The 21,636-nt window shown below is 40.8% G+C and overlaps 1 protein-coding gene across 1 annotated transcript in view; it reads left to right on the forward strand.

Moving 5' to 3' along the window:
* Window positions 1-21,636, forward strand: part of TNPO3 (transportin 3) — a 107,026-nt gene that overhangs the window by 16,257 nt on the left and 69,133 nt on the right. The window contains exons 2-3 of the mRNA XM_008154029.3: window positions 20,410-20,610; window positions 21,557-21,630. Coding sequence (XP_008152251.1) covers window positions 20,410-20,610; window positions 21,557-21,630 — 275 coding nt within the window. The remainder of the gene's footprint in view (window positions 1-20,409; window positions 20,611-21,556; window positions 21,631-21,636) is intronic.

Here is a 21,636-nt window from a genome sequence, read left to right on the forward strand (position 1 = left end):
TTAAGCTCTGTTGAACTTAAAAACATTTAATTCATAGGAAGTTGAGATTGCTCAGATTACCTCTCCTGTTTTTCCCTAGCTTGTACTCTGGTACTGAAATATTACCAGGGAGTTTTTTACTGTTGTTACAGGTGAAACCCAGAGAAAAGTTTTATTTCTCAATTGGAAGTTCACAGTGCTGCTAACGGGGATAATTTTGTAATGTTTGGTATGCAGAACCTTTTGTTGTTGTTAATCCTCACCCAAGGATATTTTTTCCATTGATTTTTTAGAGAGTAGAAGGGTGGAGAGAGAGAGAGAGAAATCGATATGAGAGAGCCACATTGATTGGTTGCCTCCTGCACGTGCCTGGACTGTGGCTCAAACCTAAAACCCAGGTATGGGCCTGTGACTTGGAATTGAACCTGCAACCCTTTGTTGCACTAGCTGTCGCTGACTACTGAGCAATACTGGCCAGGGCTGTTAGAACCTTAATTTTCTTCTTTCTGGTAGAGTTCCCAAAATAAAAATATTATGAAACATGTATTTTTTTCTTTTGGTAAGAAAATTTCTTACAAAGTTTACATTATGGTTTTTACTTATTTCTTCTCAAGCTTATAGCACAGTTCTTTCCAGTTTTTCTGTATTCATTGTTTCCATGTTTTCTGTCTCAGCCATAATGTAATACCATTTAAACAGCCCCAAAGCAGAATATATGTACGTGAACTAGATTTGAAAATACAAGTTTGTACATAAGCATTCAGAATTTTGTAACACTTCAGTGCATTTTTTACAATACTTTAAGCTAGACATCTGACATTTCTATAAGATTGAAAAACTTGAATCTTCAGCATAGTGTTAATATATGCTCAATAGGTCTTAATAATACTCTCATTCCTCTGATTTACTAGTATAGTTATAAAACTTGTTCAGATAGGCAGCAATAGAGACCAGCAAGTAAAGGAAATACATTTTCTATATGTTTGTCTTTCAGGAAGCCCTCACATAGGCTAGTCATTTGCTTTATTAAATGAAATGATTTCAAGCTTGGCATTTTCTACTTTTAAAGCAGGGCTGCCTAGTATAATTATAAAGCCCACAGTGAAGCTATTACCACGGACTATGCTTCAGTCAATCATAGCCCAAGTTGATTTTTTTGGACCCAAATTTATTTATTTATTTTTTAGGGGCATTCTTGAGGTTAATATTCACATACAAAGGTGACTTAAGTTTAGATACAGATACTTTACACTGGTCATGAAAAGATTTTGGCAGGATTTCTCAATACCATATTATGTGTGACTGATGGGTACAGATTTGAGCCAAAATTCATTTGACATAGGATTGTTTGAAAGTGCTTGTCTCAGACACATTGGGATTTCATCAGTATGCAATGCTGTCATTTGGTCTTGATTCCTTTCTTTGAACTCATAATAGAACAATGTGTATGGGCACTATGTCTTCCAAAGTTAACTTGAAAAGTGTTTGAGTATTTCTGCTGGAATTTCAATAGCTTATGGTGTTTTAAAGAATTGTTTCTGGCCTGGAATCTCTTCTCTCACATAAGGGAAATAATATTTCCTTTTTAATTTTTCAATTATGAGGATGGCTAAACTTGTCTCTATAAATGAACTTTTTTTTGCTTCTAGAAAAGTTATTTATGTGTACACAAGGATATTCTGTGAGTCTTGAAGCTTGCTTAATGATTATATTTGTTTATACTCTGCTCTGGGAGGTGGGGGTTGTTTACTCAGTGGTAAAGGTGTTAGCTAAGTTTCATTTCATCATGGTTTCTGTATTTCAGACCGTCTTGCAAAAACAAGTTATAAAAAATACAATTTTTAGGTAGTGATGGCTATCTTGAGCCGTGTAACTTATATTTTTCTTAATATTTCTTCAAGCTACTTTCTCTCCCTGCTGTCTAAGAAAAGCACAAGAAGTTGGTCCGATGGTTGTGGGTTATTGTTAAGCTGATTAAGAAAAGCACAAGAGTAACTTGTGACAGACCTAGCAAGTTGTAAAATTCTCATAAAGGATTATATACAAAACTTAAGATAATTAACTGACTTTAAAAAATCACTTTCTCTGTTTTAGGTAAATTAGACTTGTTCTTTCTTTTTTTTTTTCCATTTTTCTTTTTTCTTTTTATTTTTTTTGATTTTTTTTTTTATAGAGAGGAAGAGAGAGGGATAGAGAGTTAGAAACATCGATGAGAGAGAAACATCGATCAGCTGCCTCTTGCACACCCCGTACTGGGGATGTGCCCGAAACCAAGGTACATGCCCTTGACTGGAATCGAACCTGGGACCCTTGAGTCCGCAGGCCGACGCTCTATCCACTGAGCCAAACCGGTTTCGGCGACTTGTTCTTTCTTTACCTGTCTTATGAAAATGACTTTTTTCCTTGATTTGGGAAATTTTTATTTTCTAGTTCTATACCACATTGTTACAGGGCATATGTCTAAAACGTTGTTTTACTGATAGTTTAAAATTTTTTAAGTCATTGTTTTTATTTTTTAGTTACAGTTGACATACATTATTATATTAGTTTCAGGTGTGCACCCTAGTTATTAGACATTACATAATTTATTAAGTGATCATCCTGATAAATCTTGTACCCATCTGACACCATACATAGTTATTAGGATATTATTGGCTGCCCTAACCGGTTTGGCTCAGTGGGTAGAGTGTCGGCCTGTGGACTGAAGGGTGCCAGGTTCGATTCCGGTCAAGGGCATGTACCTTGGTTGCAGGCACATCCCCAATAGAGGGTGTGCAGGAGGCAGCTGATCGATGTTTCTCTCTCATCCATGATATTTTGAATTTAATTTAAAAAGGTCCGCCATTTATGTCTATAGATGCTTATGGTGTACAAATGGTTAATCCCTTCATCTTTTTTAACCATCTCCCCTCCCATCTGGCAACTGTTAAAATGTTCTTTTCATCTGTGAGTCTGTTTCTGTTCTGCTTGTTTGTTTATTTTGATTTTTACATTCAATTTTTGATAGATACCTATTGCCATTTTATTGTTCATGTTTTTGATCTTTTTTTCTTTTCTTCTTAAAGAAGACCCTCTCATATTTTCTGTAATACTGGTTTGATGGTGATGGACTCCTTTAGCTTTGTCTTGTCTGGGAAACTTTCTATGTCCTTCAATTCTACATGATAGCTTTGCTGGAGGAGTAATCATGGTAGTAGGTCATTGCTTTTTTTCACTTTGAATATTTCTTGCCACTCCCTTCTGGCCTGCAGAGTTCTGTTGAATAATGAGACGACATTCTTATGGGAGCTCCCTTGTAGGTAACTAACTGCTTTTCTCTTGCTGCTTTTAAGATTCTCTTTTTGTCTTTAACCTTTTGCATTTTAATTATGATGTGTCTTGGTGTGGGCCTCTTTGGGTTCCTCTTGTTTGGGACTCTCTGCATTTCCTGGACTTGTATGTCTAGTTCCTTAACCAGGTTAGAGAAGTTTTCTGTCACTTTTTCAAATAAGTTTTCAATTTCTTGCTGTCTCTTCTCCTGGCAACCTCATGATGCGAATGTTGATATGCTTGAATTTACACTATCTTCATATTTTTGCTCTTCTGATTGGGTGTTTTTTGCTTCCTCATATTCTAAATTGCTGATTTGATTCTCAGCATCCTCTACTACTAATTCCCTGCAAATTATCCTTCTTTTCAGTTAGTGTATCCTTCATTTCTGCCTGGTTCTTTTTTATGATTCCTAAGTCTTTTTTCATGCTGTTGAAGTTCTCAGTAAGTTCCTTGAGCAACCTTATAAGAATTGTTTTGAACTCTGTATCTGGTAGTTTGCTTGCTTCCATTTCATTTAGTTTTTCTTTTTGGAGATTTCTCCTGTTCTTTCATTTTGGACCTGTTTCTTTGTGCCTGCATTTTGGCTGCTTCCCTATGTTTGTCTATGTATTAGATAGAGCTGCTATTTCTCCTGGACTTGGTAGAGTGGCCTTGTGTAGTAGGTGTCCTGTAGGGCCCAGTGGCGCAGCCTCCCCAGTCACCTGAGTTGGGTGTTCCAGGTGTGCCCCTATGTGGGCTATATGCACTGTCCTGTTGTAGTTGAGCCTTGATTGCTGTTGGTGTCTCTGGGAGGGATTGACTCCCAGGCTGTCAGGGCCAGCCTGACGGGTGAACCGGGCTGAGGTAGGGAGGTGGGAATTGAGAAAAGAAAGAAAGACAGGAAAGCGGGATCGGGAGGGCTGCAAGCCATTGACCGACTGCAGCAGCTTTATTAACTGCATAATGCCTTTTATACACAAACACTGAATAGGAGGTCTGTCAAGAGGAATGTATTCTTTGTTCCTCATAATCTCTAAGGGAGAGATGGAGCAGAAAGGCAAATTCTCGGTACAGCAAATCTCAGTAAATAGTTACAGACTTCTTGGTAAGCCATGAAAGGTTACTCTCATTCTACTGATAATCGCCATCCAAACAAGTCTGGGAACACTGTGTGGGTAAGGGACTGAGTCTTAGTCCCTTCAGATGCAAAGACTCTGTCAGCTTACACCCGGTCTCCAACACCAGGCCAGTGTGCTACAAGGACCATCTGCGACTACAGTAGAGGAGCTACTGTGCAGGAGTGGATGCTACAGAGCAGAATTTGCTTCAGTGAGGTTTTGGTGCTCACCAAGTTCACCCCTTGAGTGTGTTGCTTGTGGGGATGGTAGGGTTCTAAACTGGCATGATCTGAAGCTGTCCACTGGGTGCACTGGCTCTGGGACCTCCCTGAAGGTGCAAGGTCTGCCACCACCTGTGCCCTGCCTGGGGCCGCCTGAGGCCATCTGCAGATGGCTGCTACTCGTGCTGCCCTTGGAAGTGCCCAGGAGAGACCAAGCTGCAAACCAAGGAAGGCTGCCACTAGTGCTGGGCCTGGGGCCACTTAGCAAGAGTTACAGGGTGCACAGAGGCTAGATGCTGCTTGTTTGAGAGACTTTATGAAAGTCCTAAGCATGAGGCAAAAGAGGCCAGTTGTATTTTGTTTTCAGGAGTTCTTTTCACTCTGTGCTCTAACCTAGTTCCTTTTCCCCTCATATTATCTAATAAGGAGAGAATATGCTAATTGACCCTTATGCCCTCACAAAGATGGTGGTGCCCACGCCAATAAGGAGGGAATATGCTAATTGACTGTCATGCCCTCAAAGATGGCAGCACCCACAGCCACAAGATGGCGGCACCCAGTCCCCTCAGCCCCGCTGGGGCGGCAGGCGCAGGCAGGCCTCGGATGGCGGTTGCCCTGCTGCCCAGGGCCACCCGAAGCTCAGGTAACCAGGGACGGCCGAGGCTTGCTCTGCGGGCAGTGGCAGCAGCAGAGGTGTGATGGGGTGTTGCCTTCCCCTGATCGCCGGGTCGCCTCCCGCCCCTGAGGGCTCCCGGACTGTGAGAGGGGGCAGGCCGGGCTGAGGGACCCCCCCCCCTCCAGTGCATGAATTTTCATGCACTGGGCCTCTAGTATATTATAAATCTTTGAAAGTCTTTATTTAATAAATATATTATTTACTAATTGAAATGCTTTAAAAAGTACAACAACCTGGCACTTTTATGTTACTTTTTAAGCTTATTGAAATATTTGTATTTTTACAACCTCTTTATCTGTTTGCCTGAGCTCTTCTGTGCTTAGTGAAGTATTTTAAGTTATTCTGCTTGATTTGAGGAGTTTTTGTGTAGTATTAAATAGCAGCCCTAAATCCGCTTCTAATTCTTGGCAGCTAATGAATCGTTAGGGGCTCCTATTTGGGTGTGTGCTGGCATTGTTGAGGGCCTGCTTAATGATTTTGATTGATTCGACAGTTTTAGAACTGTTGGTGTAGAAGTAAGTCTTTGAGCAACAGTGCACCATTAAAGGAAAAAGGGGCAACTATCAGGATTTGCTGTGAACTATAATAAAAGACTTAGAGTATGTTAGTGAAAGGGTTACTGGCCATAGCCTGCTTCATATTCATCACATAGTCATGGAAATATCTTTTGGGAATAATAAATTGATATAAAGGCCTGTTCTGCTACTGCTTTGTGAAATGGAAGATTGGAATTAGATGCTTAAATGGAAAATGTTCTCTTGTTGCAGCCTCTTTGAAATGTGCTGTTTAGTGGGAGCTGCAGCTTCCTCCTGCTGACTCTGAGCCCCAGGCTTCGGTTGAGATGGTCCTTTCAGAAATGTGGAGCTTAGTCCAAGCCTGGATTTCAGTGGGTAGCACCTGGCATCTGTGGCTAGAAAGTCCTATGAAGTGTAAGTGCTTTATTCTCTCCTTGTAAAGAAACCCTTTTCTTTCCTTCCTTCTCTTCCTTCTTTCTGCAGCTTAGCAGAGGGGAAGAACAGTGAGCACTGTACTATAGTGCCTGGGGTATCAGGATTTGGTTGCATTTTCTTTATGATTCATGACCAAAACAAGATTACTTGTTGTGTGTGGAAAGCAACCAATGGATGCTTCTGTTGCCCACCTGGAATTTAAAGCAGTAAATTATGACCCCTTAATATATAATACTGGCAGTATCATCCCAGGTAATTTTTCATTGACAGTTTACTTGGTAGTTTGTGATATTCAAGTTTGCCAAGTTTCTTTCGAGCTCACTCTTATCTTTTTGTTCTTATTCTAAAAAACAAAAATATTTGAAAAGAGAGGCACATTTGACTAGTGGGTGAGGTAGCATCAAGATAAATAGGGATGGCTCTAGCCAGTTTCTCAGTGGTTAGAGCATCAGCTCGTGGACTGAAGGGTCGTGGGTTTGATTTGGTTAAGGGCATATACCTCGGTTGCAGGCTCCATTCTCGGAGCACAGGCAGTCAATCAATGTTTCTCTCTCTCTCTCTCTCTCTCTCTCTCTCTCTCTCTCTCTCTCTCTCGCTCTCGCTCTCGCTCTCCCCTCCAACCTTCCATTCTCTCTAAAAATCAATGAAAAAAATAGCCTTGGATGAGGATTAATAACAAACAAACAAACAAAAAGAAAAATAGGGATACTTGAAATGAAAAGACAAATCTTCTTTCACTTTGATTTTACTTGATACACTTGCACAAGGAGCAAATGGGGATTATTTTTTCCCCTAAGACCAGTTCCTTATAGAATTGTCCTAGGAATTTCATATAGCTGCCATCTATATTTTAATTTATTAAAAAATTAAACAACTAGATGGTAATATAATGAACATTAGAAAATACAAGTTTTATATTTGATTTAGTTGCCCAGGGCTAAGCGCTGTTTTTTGTTTTGTTTTGTTTTTCAGAAATACTGTTAATAGTTTAAGCTCATTCCAGAAGAGACTCTGCTCTCACTTAACCTAAAATTTTTCTGATTTTAGCTAGGAAAATACTGAGCTGCTTCTCATTGCTGAAACAAGATATATGTTTAAAACAAAAGTAAATCAAGTCTTCATCTGGGCAAGGCAAGTGAAGTTCTACAAATGAGGATTCTGAATGAAAAATGTCTCATCCTCTTAAGGCCTTTATTATTATTTTTAATCTGTAAAGAACTGATTTTCTTCGTCTCTGTTGTCCTTTCTCTCTGTAAACATTTTGGATTCTGTTCTTACAGCTGACATCCAATCCTTTAAGAATCTAAGCTACTTAGTAAAAGACTGCGCTTCATGTTTGGGAAAATAAAGTTTTGCTACAGACTTAGGAGATGATGGTATCTTGTCATTTTGCTTCATATTTAATAATTTAAAATATACTTTAATTTAAAAAATACATACTTAGGTGCCTCTATGGCCAAATAATATGAGAGCTGCAGAGAGAATTAAGCTTCTCTTTACTTTTGAAGACCTTACAATCTATTAGAAAAGATGAACAAAGGCCCAAGTAATTATAATACAAGGTTCTACAATTGAGTTCTTGCAGAGTCAAGGCTACTTTGGCAGTAATAGAAAAGGATTCCTGCCTCCAATATTTTCTCCTTATCTCTAGCTTTCAGAAGTTGAGTATGATGTGTTTTAGTATATTTGTTAGTATAGGGGTATAGGAGACAGGAATGTTATATGTCCTGTTCTCATTGGTGGGACTTTCTCAGTGATCCTGTCTATGGCATTCCCTCTCTGCCTTGCAACTGGCAGGTCTTGGGCAGAATAAATTTTTTTGCCCTTCCCTCTTTGGTAGAAGTCTTCTGTTAGCACTGGTATAGATAGATAGCATCATGGGCTCAAGACTGTTTAATGCCCTATCTTGTAAGGGAAGAAGTTTTTTTCTTTTTTTACATGTTTTTATTCATGAGAGAGAGAGAGAGAGAGAGAGAGAGATTGAGACATTGATGAGAGAAACATACATTGGTTGCTTCCCACATATAACCCAACTGGGGACCAAACCCACAACCTGGGTATGTGCCCTGACCAGGAATTGAACAGTGACTTGTCGGTGCACAGGATGACACTTAACCAACTGAGCCACATTGGCCAGGGCAAGAAGTTTTTTCTTGTACCCTTACTGCAACAGCAGTGGGTCTTAACCTGTGCCTTGGAAAGGTATGATTTGCTGTCCCTTCCACACAACTTAAGACTTTTGTTCAGTAGGGGAGAAGGGTCCAGTCAGAGCTTTTTGTGCTTTTTCTGCAGTCGAGGCTGCTCTTCTGCAGGACTGCACCAAAGGAGGTGTTCTATTGATCTTCTACCCCAACCCAAATCTTTCCCCTGAGTATCTGGTTGAGGTCTGTGGAGAAGAGCCTGTAGATAGTTGTGAAGTCCTCTTGTGTCTGAGTCTCAGGAGTTTTAAAGGCTCATCCTAGCTCACACTCAGCTTTTATCAATTTGTTAAGTAATTTTTTTATACAGGCAGTCCTCTGGTTACGTCGGAGATCCATTCCTAAAGCGTGACATAACTCGATTTTTGCCATAAGTCGGAACCCACCTACATAAGCACCTACGTCACTCACATGGAGCACATACACAGCAGTAATGAAATGAAACAGGAAAAAAAATTTAAAAGATAGATAACAATTCCTGACCTTTACTTGTGGTAAATAAATAAATAAAAAACATAAAGCACATATGTATATACGTTGAAATGACGGAACTTTTTTTTTTTTTTTAAATACTATAAATGGGAGATGGCGACGTAACCACGAAACGACGTAAGTCGAGTCTGATGTAACCCGAGGACTGTTTGTATCTATACTAGAGGCCCGGTGCATGAAATTTGTGCACTCGGGGTGGGTGTCTCTCAGCCCGGATTGCGAGAGGTTGGCCAGCTGGGGAGGAACCGCAGGAGGGCTCCAGGGTGTGTCTAGCCTGTCTTGCTCAGTCCTGATCGGCCAGACCCCAGCAGCAAGCTAACCTACTGGTTGGAGTGTCTGCCCCTTGGTGCTCAGTGCATGTCATAGCGACTGGTCGACCGGTCGACTGTCTGCCCCCCAGTGGTCAGTGCATGTCATAGTGAGCGGTTGAGCGGCCTTAGCATATCATTAGCATATTATGCTTTGATTGGTCGAATGGATTTTCTGATGAATTTTTCTGTTCCTGCAAAAAAAAAAAAAAAAAGGTCATTGGGATTTTCATAGGGATTGAATCTGTGAATCATTCTAGGTAGTATTGACAACAATATATTTCATCTACATTATCTAATTTGTTGATCTATAGCTGTTCATAGTATTTTTTTCAATGTTTATTTAAAAAAATGCATATAGGGCATTACAGACAGGTCCCCCTTTCCTGCCCCCTATTCCTCCCACCCCCCCCCCACACACACCCCTTTTCCACCCCAACCCAGGCCTTCACCAACCTATTGTCTGTGTCCATAGGTTATGCATTTATGCATATAAGATCTTTGGTTAGTCTCTTCCCACCCCTTTGTCAGCCTATTCAAAGTTTCCATGCCTCTGGTTCTATTTTATCCATCAGTTTATTTTGTTCATTAGATTCCTTGTTTGTTTATTGTGATTTTTAGATTCAGTTGTTGGTAGATACATATTTATTGCCATTTTATTGTTCATACTAGGGGCCTGGTGCATGAAGATTCGTGCACGGGGGGTGGGTCCCTCAGCCCCGACCTGCACCCTCTCCAGTCTGGAGCCCTCAGGGGAGCCCTCTCCAATCCGGGAGTTTCTGTCTGTCTTTGCAATCATAAGAGCGAATTGTCGGAGACTCCAACCCAGTTTGGTTTGGTGCTTACAGAATAATAGAGGTCTTTTTTTTCTTTGCTCCATTGGTGGAGATTTCCTAGAAGTTGTAGGATATCTTCCCTTTAATTTTTCCTCAACACTGTGACTTTACTTATGTCTCTCACCTTTGCTTTCCCTCCATCCCCCACCCGCAACAGTAACTTGCTCCAGGCTCACTTTGCTCTAGTGTCTAGGAGATCCCGCAATGCATCTGCCACCAGAACTACGATTCCCAGCATTCCTGGTGCTCTTCACACTCTTGGTTCCCACTTCTGGTCCAGGGGCTGCACAAACAAAAAGGGCTGCGAACTCCAGCAGCCCCAGGCCGGGCTGACAGGACCAGACACTCCAGTGGCATGCCTGGGACCCCCACTGCTAGGTGCCAACGCGCTGGCCAGAGGCTCAAAGAGGGCGGGGTCCCAGGAACGCCCACCCCGCCCCTCCCACCCCCAGCCGCTCATCGCCTGCGCACATAGGCCCCGAGCGGACAGGGTCGGGAATGCCCGCTGCGTCGTTACAGCGACGCTGCAGGCGTGCCGCCCCGCCCTGCCCCCGGATGCTTGGCGCCTGTATACCTCCATGACACCCACAGGCCTGCCATCTTTGTAGGGTTCGTTTGCATACTCACTTCTGATTGGCTGTGGGGTGTCACGGAGATACGGTCAATTTACATACTTGTCTATTATTAGTGTGCTAGAGGCCCGGTGCATGAAATTCGTGCACGGGGGTGGGGGGGCGGTGTCCCTCAGCCCAGCGTACACCCTCTCCAATCTGGGACCCCTCCAGGGATGTCCGACTGCCTAAACGGGCAGTCGGACATCCCTCTCACAATCCAGGACTGCTGGCTCCCAACTGCTCGCCTGCCTGCCTTCCTGATTGCCCCTAACCACTTCTGCCTGCCAGCCTGATCACCCCCTAACCACTCCCCTGCCAGCCTGATTGCCCCTAACTGCCCTCCCCTGCAGGCCTGGGTCCCCCCCAACTGCCCTTCCCTGCAGGCCCGGTCACCCCCAACTTCCCTCCTATGCCAGCCTGGTTACCCCTAACTGCCCTCCCCTGCAGGCTTGATCGCCCCCAACTGCCCTCCCCTGCAGGCCTGGCTCCTCCCAACTGCCCTCCCCTGCTGGCCATCTTGTGGAGGCCATCTTGTGTCCACATGGGGGCAGGATCTTTGACCACATAGGGGCAGCCATCTTGTGTGTTGGAGTGATGGTCAATTTGCATATTACGCTTTTATTAGATAGGATAGAGGCCTGGTGCATGGGTGGGGGCTGGCTGGTTTTCCCTGAAGGGTGTCCCTGATCAGGGTGGGGGTTCCCTTGGGGCAGCCTGGGTGAGGGGCCTGTGGTGGTTTGCAGGGTGGCCACGCCCCCCAGTGACCCAAGCAGAGGCCCTGGTATCTGGGATTTATTTATCTTCTATAATTGAAACTTTGTAGCCTTGAGCGGAGGCCAGGACAGGCCAGGGCTGGCCAGGAAGTTTGGCTTCCTCCATTGCTGGGAAACCTAAGCCTCCTGCTCGCTCTGTGGTCACAGCCATTTTTGTTGGGATTTATTTATCTTCTATAATTAAAGCTTTGTAGCCTTGAGCGGAGGCCAGGGCAGGCCTGGGCAGGCAGAAATCTTGGCTTCCTCCATTGCTGGGGAAACCCAAGCCTCCTGCTCGCTCCGTGGCTGCAGCCATCTTGGTTGTGTTAATTTGCATACTCGCTCCTGATTGGCTGGTGGGCGTGCCTTGGTGTAGTGGAGTGATGGTTAACTTGCATGTTTCTCTTTTTAAAAAAAAAACATATTTTATTGATTTTTTACAGAGAGGAAGGGAGAGGGATAGAGAGTCAGAAACATCGATGAGAGAGAAACATCAATCAGCTGCCTCTTGCACACCCCCTACTGGGGATGCGCCCGCAACCAAGGTACATGCCCATGACCAGAATCGAACCTGGGACCCTTGAGTCCGCAGGCCGACGCTTTATCCACTGAGCCAAACCGGTTTCGGCTGTTTCTCTTTTATTAGTGTAGATATTTTTATCTTTTCCCTCCTCCTCCTCCTCTTCCTTTTCCTCCTCCTCCTTTTTCTTCAAGAATACCCTTCAACATTTTATGTAATATTGGTTTGGTGGTGAAGAACTCCTTTATCTTTTACTTGTCTGTGAAGCTCTATCTGACCTTTAATTCTAAATGATGGCTTTGCTGGTTAGAGTAATCTTGGTTGTAGGTCCTTGTTGTTCTTCACTTTGAATATTTCTTGCCACTCACTTCTGGCCTACAAAATTTCTGTTGAGAAATCAGCTGACAGTTGTATGGGTGCTCCCTCCTAGGTAACTAACTGCTTTTCTCTTGCTGCTTTTAAGATTATCTCTTTGTCTTTAACCCTTGGCATTTTAATTATGATGTATCTTGGTGTGGGCCTCTTTGGGTTCCTCTTGTTTGGGACTCTCTGGGCTTCCTGGGCTTGTAAGTCTATTTCTTTCACCAAGTTAGGAAAGTTTTCTGTCATTTTTTTCTCCAAATAAGTTTTCAATATCTTACTTTCTTCTCCTTCTGGCATCCCATAATGCAAATGTTGGTATGCTTGAGGTTGTCCCAGAGGTTCCTTATATTATCTTAATATTTTTGAATTTTTTTTTTCTTTTTGCTCTTCTGATTGGGTGTTTTTTGCTTCCTTATATTCCAAATTATTGATTTGATTCTCAGAATCCTTTACTGTTGAATCCCTGTAAATTTTTCTTTATTTCAGTTAGAGTGTGCTTAATTTCTTTTTTTAAAAATATTTTTTTTGTTGATTTCAAAGAGGAAGGGAAAGGGAGAGAGAGATTGAAACATCAATGATGAGAGAGAATTATTGATCGGCTGGATCAAGCCGGCAACCCGAGCATGTGCCCCTGACCAGAATCGAACCCAGGACCCTTCAGTCCACAGGTCGATGCTCTATCCACTGAGGCAAACTGGCTAGGGCGAGTGTGCTTAATTTCTTACGGTCCTTTTTCATGTCTTTGATGTTTTTACTAAGGTTCTTGAAATTCTCACTAAGTCCCTTGAAGCTCTCATTAAGATCCATGAGCAACCTTATAACCATTGTTTTGAACTCTGTGTCTAGTAGTTCTCTTTCTGGAGATTTCTTGTGTTCTTTCATTTGTGACCTCCTTCTTTGTATACTGTGTTTGTTTCTATGTATTAGGTAGAGCTGCTTTGTCTCTTGGATTTGGTAGAGTGGCCTTGTGTAGTAGGTCTCCTGTAGGGCCCAATGGCTCAGGCTCCCAGTCACCCAAGCTGGGCACTCTAGGTGCACCCCTGTGTGAGCTGTGTGCACAGTCTTGTTGTAGTTAGCCTTAATTGCTGTTGGCATCACTGGGAAGAATTGACCTCCAGCCAATTGGCTGTGAGGACCAGCTATGACTACAGTGGAAGAGCTCTTGTGCAGGAGACACCCCTATGCAGCAGGACTTTCTTCAGTGGGGCTTTAGTGCTCACTGAGTCTGTCCCATGAGTGTGTTGCCATGAATGTGTAGAATTGTAATCTGGTATGGTCTGAAGCTGTCTACTGGGTGCACTGGCTCTGGGGCTTGCTGGGAGGTGCAAACTCAGCCACTGCCTGGGGCCAGTAGGCAGGAGCTACAGAGCGATCTGCAGATGACTGCTACCTGTGTTGGGCTTTGAAGTGCCCAGGCGAGACCAAACTGTGAAGCCAGGCAAGCTGGTACTAGTGCCGGGTCTTGGGCTTCTTATTGACAGTTATGGGGCATGGTGATGCCAGCTGCTGCTTTCTTAAGAGATTTTAGTAAAGTCTGAAGCCTGAGCCAGGATAGGCCATCCATATGAGAAAGCCATTGCAGATAGCTTGGGTGGAGCTGCAAATTGGTTGAATGGATCCTCAGGAAGTCAACAGAGCGAACTGTGTGGGCCAGACTGATGGAAATTCAGATATGGCTTCTAGTCAGCTCTGCGATGGTGGAGGTCTTAGCATAGGAACAATGACCCCTGTGAGCATCCCTATTTGGGAGAAAGCTGCTCATAAGTTCTTGCTCCGATGTCAGGCAATCCAATTACTCCCCATATTTCCCTGGAACCTCCCCAAGCCGCTGCCCAAGGGCTGGAGTTCAGAGGGAGTGAGTACAAGTAAGTTCATGTGCAGACCCTTTAAGAGGAACTCTGTGGGTCTCCAGCAGCCTCCGTGTCACTCAGCCACAATCCCCACTGTTTTTTACAGCCCGAAATTATAAGGACTTCACTTCCCTAGGACTTCCATTGAGCCATATTTCAGTTGGTTCTGAAAGATGGTTGTTCTGTATTTTAGTTATAATTTTGATGTGGTTGTGGGAGGCCCCATCTTGGTTCTCCTCCATGGTATCCTATATAATAAAAGGCTAATATGCAAATCGACCGAATGGTGGAACGACTGGTTGCTATGACGCGCACTGACCACCAGGGGCAGATGCTCCATGCAGGAGCTCCCCCCCTGGTGGTCAGTGCACTCCCACAAGGGGAGCGCTGCTCAGCCAGAAGCCTCTGCAGCAGCGCTAAGGATGTCCGACCAACGGCTTAGGCACCAGTTCTCGTTTCTTATAATCCTTTTTATTTCCTTAGAATTGGTAGTAATGTCCTCATTGTCATTTCATTTTTGTCTCTTTTAGTTAATTTAGCTAAAGGTTTGTCAATTTTGTTGGTCTTTTTAAGAATCAAATCTTGGATTTTTGTATATCTTTGCTCTAATCTTTATTTCCTTCCTTTTGCTAGCTTTGGGTTTAGTGTATTCTTTTTCTAGACCTTTAAGGTATAAAGTTAGGTATTGGTTTGAGATGTGTTTTGTTTTTAATGTAAGTGTAAATAGCTATAAATTTCTCTCTTAGAACTGTTTTGCTGCATCGCATAAGTTTTGGTGTATTTTGTTTCCATTTTCATTTGTCTTAAGATTTTTTCAAATTTCTTTTTTAACCCACTGGTTGCTTTAGAATGTATTTAATTTTTACATATTTGTGAATTTTGCAGTTTTCCTTATTTTCATTGTGATTTGAAAAGATACTTTCTATGATTTCAATTCTTTTATATTTATTAGGACTTATATTGTGGCCTGGCATCTGGTCTGCCTTGGAGATGTTTCCATGTTGTTGTTTTTTTGAGGTGTAGTTCCAATTTTCTTTACTTGAGTGCCAACTGAAAGTCTGGAGTATTTACCAGGGCTCCTTCTTGGTGTGCCCTAAATTTGTTTTCATCTCCCCGGTCTTATGAGACTGCCCAAGGCTCTTTAGCCTCTTGTTTTCCACTTTGAAATAGGCAAATGCTTTGAGAGGAAAAGTGGAGCTAAATATTGGGCTGAACTCTCTGCTTTTCTATTCCATCTCTGGAATTTGCAGCTTCATGTTCTAGCTGTCTTGATAGCTTTGATGTCCTCAAAGAAGTTCTTTTTGAGTCATCTTTTGTACTTGTTTTAGGCTGGAAAATTGGTGTAATGCCATCCAATATGTTAAAACCAAAATTGAAACACCTGATAAATGCTATGAGAATGATAGCGTCAGGTTGCTTAGGGAGCATATAGAGCATAAAACTAACTCGTGTGTTAAAAAGCTTCACTATACTTTCTATTCCCTGGCTGGGTACCTCAGTTGGTTAAAGCGTTGTCCAGATAAACCAAGGTTGTTGGTTTGATCCCCTTTAAGAATCAATCAATCAATGCATATATAAGTGGAACAACAAATGGATATTTCTCTCTCGCTCTCTCTCTCTCAAAATCAATTTTTTAAAAAAGCTTCACTACACTTTCTAAAAAAAAGTGTAATTTAAATTTTTACAAAAAGGATCTTACAAATCTGTACCTGTATCTGTTTTTCAATTGTATATTTTGGAGATCTTTCCATATTAGGCATACAAATCCACCTTTATTTTTAAAGGCAATTCCAAAGGATATGTTAAAAAATATTCAGACATTAAAGGTGCTTGAAAAATAAATCTTTGCATCCCTACCCCCAGAAGGAAATAGTATTTTTGTTTTGTTTTGACTTTTGGTTCTGTCCTTCATTTTTGAGACCTCTCCTTTTAAGGAGATAGAAATATTTAGGTCAGAAATGTTTAGGTCAGAAATGTTTAGGTCAACATGATCAGTTGGTATTTTTTGCTAGTTTCTGCCATTCAGATTAAAGCACAACATAACACTGCACAATCAATGAACTTTTTCACAAGGGTCCTGATCTCTAGTGGGTTGAAAGGTTTCACTTGGGAGAAGACTTCAGACTAGTTCAATTTAATAGGCAATATTGTTTTTTTTGTTTTGTTTATACTGTTTTTAAGCAGATACAGAAAACAAATGTATAATTTAATTAATTACTGCATGCAGTGTTCATATAGACCAGTGGTTCTCAACCTTTTTAATGTTGCGACCCTTTAATACAGTTCCTCATGTTGTGGTGACCCCCAACCATAAAATTATTTTCGTTGCTACTTCATAACTGTAATTTTGCTACTCTTATGAATCGTAATGTAAATATCTGTTTTCCGATGGTCTTAGGTGACCCACAGGTTGAGAACTGCTGCCGTAGAGCCTAAGACCATCGGAAAACACAGATATTTACATTACGATTCATTAACAGTAGCAAAATTACAGTTATGAAGTAGCAACGAAAACAATTTTATGGTTCGGGGTCACCACAACATGAGGAACTGTATTAAAGGGTCGCGGCATTAGAAAGGTTGAGAACCACTGATACAGACACTACCAAGTCAAGAAATAGAACTTCACTGGCCACTCCAGAAGTCTTCCTTGTGGCCTGTTTGAAATAACTGCTTCCTCTCCCTAAAAGTAATCACTGTCCTTTCATAGTAATCCCTTCTTTGTTTATCTTTATGATTTTATCACACAAGTGGGTATTCTTCCACATTACTTCGGTCTTGCTATTTGTTTTTAAAATACCTTCTGAGTGTCTTTTAATCTGCATGTTCTTGCTCTCTGTGTAGATTATTTATCTGTTGAGGAATCTGGGTCATTTGACTTGCTGAGTTTCCCTGTGGTCTAGATTTTGCTGATTGCAGTATGATGCAGTTCTACTCTCTTCTGAATTTCCTGCAAAATTGCCAGCTGGATCCAAAGGCTTGATGAGACACAGGATGATTTGAAATAATTGTCATTGGATCCTGTTTTTTCATCAGGATGTACATACTATCTGATTGTCTGTTCTCATGATCTACTACTATGAAACAAATTACCTCAAAACATAGTGACTTAAAACAAAAACAATTTCATTGTGTCTCATAACTTTGTAGGTCACGAATTCAAGCAGGGCTCCGTGGAAGATAATTCTGCTCCATGAGGCATCCATTTGGTGGATGGGCTGGTCTGGAGGTTCTGAGATGGCTTTATTTACATGCTTGACACTCTGGTAGGAATGGCTGGAAGGCTGGACTTAGCTGGGCTCCTCTTGCTTTCCATGACTTTCCAGAGACTTCCTGGTCTTGTACATTGTCTCTCCAGCAGAGTAGTCTGAGTTCTTACATGGTAAGTGTCAAAGAATTTGTGGACATAGAGTAAAACCACCACAGTAACAAATAAATATTTTGGGGAGATACTTTGATATATCATGTTTCTCTTTAAAGTTTCACCCGCTAATTTTATCATTTATACATGAATCTTGCCAGTAGCAGTTATTATCTGTAGTGTTTCTATTTTTCTCATTCCTTCTACATTCATTACCTAGCATAGGATATAAAGTGTCTTGTAGCCTATAAATCATGCCTCAATAGTTATTTTATTCAGTTGTCATTCACAACTGTATGACTCATGGATGTTTGTTTTATTTTTTAGTTATAATCTAATACTATCATAATTAATTTTGTTACCCTAGATTTTCTAACTGTGGCCATTGGAAGCTCTTTCAGGTTGACTCTTATGTCCTTTGGACTTAAGGCTAATTTTTAAAATGTTTTTCTGGCCTACTTTTTTTGTAGGAATATTATTCTGTTCATTATTTTCTTCTCAACTACTTCCTGTATATATGGCATTTGACTTCATTTGTTTATTTTTTAAAATATATTTTTATTGACTTTAGAGAGAGGAAGGGAGGAGAGAATCATTGATTGGCTGCCTCCTGCATGCCCCCCCACTGGGGATCAAGCCCACAACTTTAGCATGTGCTCTTACTGGGAATCACACTGTGACCTCCTGGTTCATGGGTTGATGTTCAACCGCTGAGCCACACTGACCAGGCCATTTGCTTATTTTTGTGTGAAATTAGTTTTTTTGAACTTTTAGAAGACATGGTTAAGGATAGTATTTTCAAATTTAAAGAGCTTCCTTTTCTGTTGTTTTCAGGTAGTATTTACAAACATGGTGGTTTATTTCTAAGATTTCCTAGCTTTGTTACCTTTTCCTTTGTTCCCTTTGTCTCAATTGTACTTGTCCTGTATAATTTTGATTCTGTTCATACTACTTTCTTCTCAGTTTAGAGCCCTGTCCTAGCTCTTCAGTTTCAAGCGTTTATAGAGACTTCCATCTCCTTAGCCCTTACGTAGACTTCTTTCATTCACCTTTTCTACCCACCAAAACATCTTCCATTTTCAAATATAGTCCTCAGATTGGCTCCCTGTGCTTTCTAGTGAATACCTGTTGGCTCTTTTGTTGTTCATCTGCATTTAGATCCATTAGCTACCTGTTGTTTCCTTCTACTTCTGCTTCTACTGAAGCTGAAAGTCTACAAGTCGTATAGATGTCACTGGTTTGTTTCCAGCCACTTAAAATTTGGGGTTCTTGGAGATAACTAGATAACACCTAGTTTTGTTATAAGTGTCCACAGTGCTTTAGTTTTCCTGCATAAGACTCTGTTTTTATGAGGGCATTTATGGAGATTTCAAGGCTTCATATAATCTTTTTTATTATTTTTTTAAGTGTCATTTTGAGCAAAATATATTTTAATGGCATATTAAGTGACAGATGTAGTTGGGTTACTGGTTGGATAATGAGTCACTAAAAATTATGTGGCTGGGAGATTTTTTGCAACATGCTGGGGTACAAGTTCCAAAAAAAAGTAAAATAACACGATCTAGAAACAAGTTAATGTTTTATGCTTATAGTCCACCAACTTACTGATTTAAAGTGAAGTTTTATTTCAATAAACCTGTGGTGAATTTCAGGGTCTCTATTTTTAGTTTACTTTAGAAACGTGTATAGGCCGCTTATTTTACCTTTTTCTCCCTTGACTTCCTGTTTATCTTTGGAAAGATCTTAAAGAATAACTATGGCCCAGCCAGTATGGCTCAGTGGTTGAGTGTCAACCCATGAACCCAGGAGGTCACAATTCGAATTTCGGTCAGGGCACATGCCAGGGTTTCTGTCTCGATCCCCAGTAGGGGGCATGCAGGAGATGGCCGATCAATGATTCTCTTTCATCATTGATGTGTTTCTCTCTCTCCCTCCCTCCCTCCCTCCCTCCCTCTCCCCCTTCCTCTCTGAAATAAGAAAAAAAATCACTATATATTAGTTGTGAAGTGCTCTATCTTCATAAAAAATTGACTAGGTAAATCTGTGTGATTTCTCTTCACATTGACTCTATTTCTGAATGAAGACTGAAAATTTTTTTCAGTCAATCATTGCCAGTCCATTTTTGCCTTTTCCCATGAAGAGGCAGTTTGGTGTAGAATTGCTTTAGACTATCAGTTGTTAATTAGTTGCCTATTGTGTGCTGCTCGATTTTATTATCAAAGTTATCTTTCAAAATAGGATTCCATTTTATAACTATGACTAGCTGTTAGGGACCAAATTCTGTGCTTTTGATCTCTTTATTATTTCTACACAAACACTTATTTTCTCCTTTGAAAATGATTTTAATAGCATGTATAGTACTTTGCCAAATATATAAAAATAATTTAATTATGTGAGATATTGACTTGGGATGAGATAGTTTTTCTGAGGTTTTATTCGGGAACTAAAGATTGAAATGTCCCCTGTTTATTGATATATTAAATTAGCTTCCAGACTCAATTCTCAGAGTGAACAAAGCTTTTTTATTTTAAGTGGGAAAAAAGAAGAAACAGCCAACCTATACATTAGGGTTGGAAAGTTATACAGTGACATTTTAGTTTTAGTAGAAACTTTTGGGACATTTTTCTTCATAATCTCCGTCCTACACAATTAATGATTCTTACAGTAGTTGATAACTCTTATGCTTTCCTAGAATAAGTCAGAAGAATTTAGGTAATACTTTTGTTTAATAGAACCTATAAATTTAAAATATTGGTTGAATTAGTGGATAATTTAGTTTGTCAGATTTTTCTTTCCATTATACTTTGGTATATAGGTTGTGTAATATTAAAATTATTTAGAAAAGCAGTCCTTAAGACATTTTGTTTGATCTGCTTTCAGGTTCATGCTTGGGAGATTTCAGACCAGTTGTTACAGATTCGACAGGATGTAGAATCATGCTATTTTGCTGCACAGACCATGAAAATGAAGATTCAGACCTCATTTTATGAGCTCCCCACAGACTCTCATGCCTCTTTACGGGACTCATTACTAACCCATATCCAGAACTTGAAAGACTTGTCACCTGTCATTGTAACACAGGTAAAGCCTATGCTTCTCATTAGGGAAATTTGTTAAGAAGATCATTTGGATATCAAATTAATTTTGATTAACGTTGCTAGACCATGTGAAGTAATGTTAACAACTTTATTATACACTAATTGCTATATTCTTATAAGTGGATAGAAAGTGAAATTTTAAATATTTTGTATTAATCTTAGAGTTCATTTGATTTTAAACTAGCAAATACTGGGACTGGGGGAGGTGAGTATAGGTTTCACAGGCAGCCACATGTGCGCTCCCACACCCCCTTGACAAAATTGCAGATGATAAAAACACTGCTATTCTGGGCCAGCGGTCTATGTAGTTGCCTTAGTTGCCTTTAAAAAATCTTTTCTGGACTGATTGGCTAATAAAAATGTCATGAATGAAGTGGTGAAGTAGAGCATTTGGCCTTTCTCCCTTAGACAGGGAAATAACTTTAGAAAGGAAAACTGAAGCTTCAGTGAATACATACATATGTGTTCTCTGCCTGGCATAGAAGTGCCCTTGAAGAGGAAGGAGGCTTTTGCATGAGTCTTCAAGATGTGAAATGGAAAGAGAAGGGAAATGGCAATTCATTACTTGAGGAATGAGTCAATGGGCTGACTTTGTCAGTAGCTTTGGCTTTTTGACAAAGTAAAATTTCCCTGTCCATGAAGTTCTATGGTATTGCCAAATAAAAGTAAGTATTGTTTTATCCTGAGGAAAATCTATTGTCTGTTCTTTTTTTTTTTTTTTTCTGTCTTTTATTTTGTTTTTCATTTTTAAAGGTTACCTTTTAAATTCCAGTAGCTAACCTAGGAGAGTGTGTATGATATAGATAGTTGTGGGGTGTCAGTCTTGTCATTGTTTGGAAGAAATTTCATTCCTTTTCAATTAATACTGATGGTAACCCTATTTCTGTTCATCTGTTCTATTCATTTATTTAATTTCTCTTCTTATTCAGCTGGCTTTAGCAATAGCAGACCTTGCCCTACAGATGCCTTCATGGAAGGGGTGTGTACAAACATTGGTGGAAAAGTAAGT

Source organism: Eptesicus fuscus, chromosome 14 (assembly GCF_027574615.1).
Source record: "Eptesicus fuscus isolate TK198812 chromosome 14, DD_ASM_mEF_20220401, whole genome shotgun sequence".
Taxonomy (NCBI): Eukaryota; Metazoa; Chordata; class Mammalia; order Chiroptera; family Vespertilionidae; genus Eptesicus; species Eptesicus fuscus.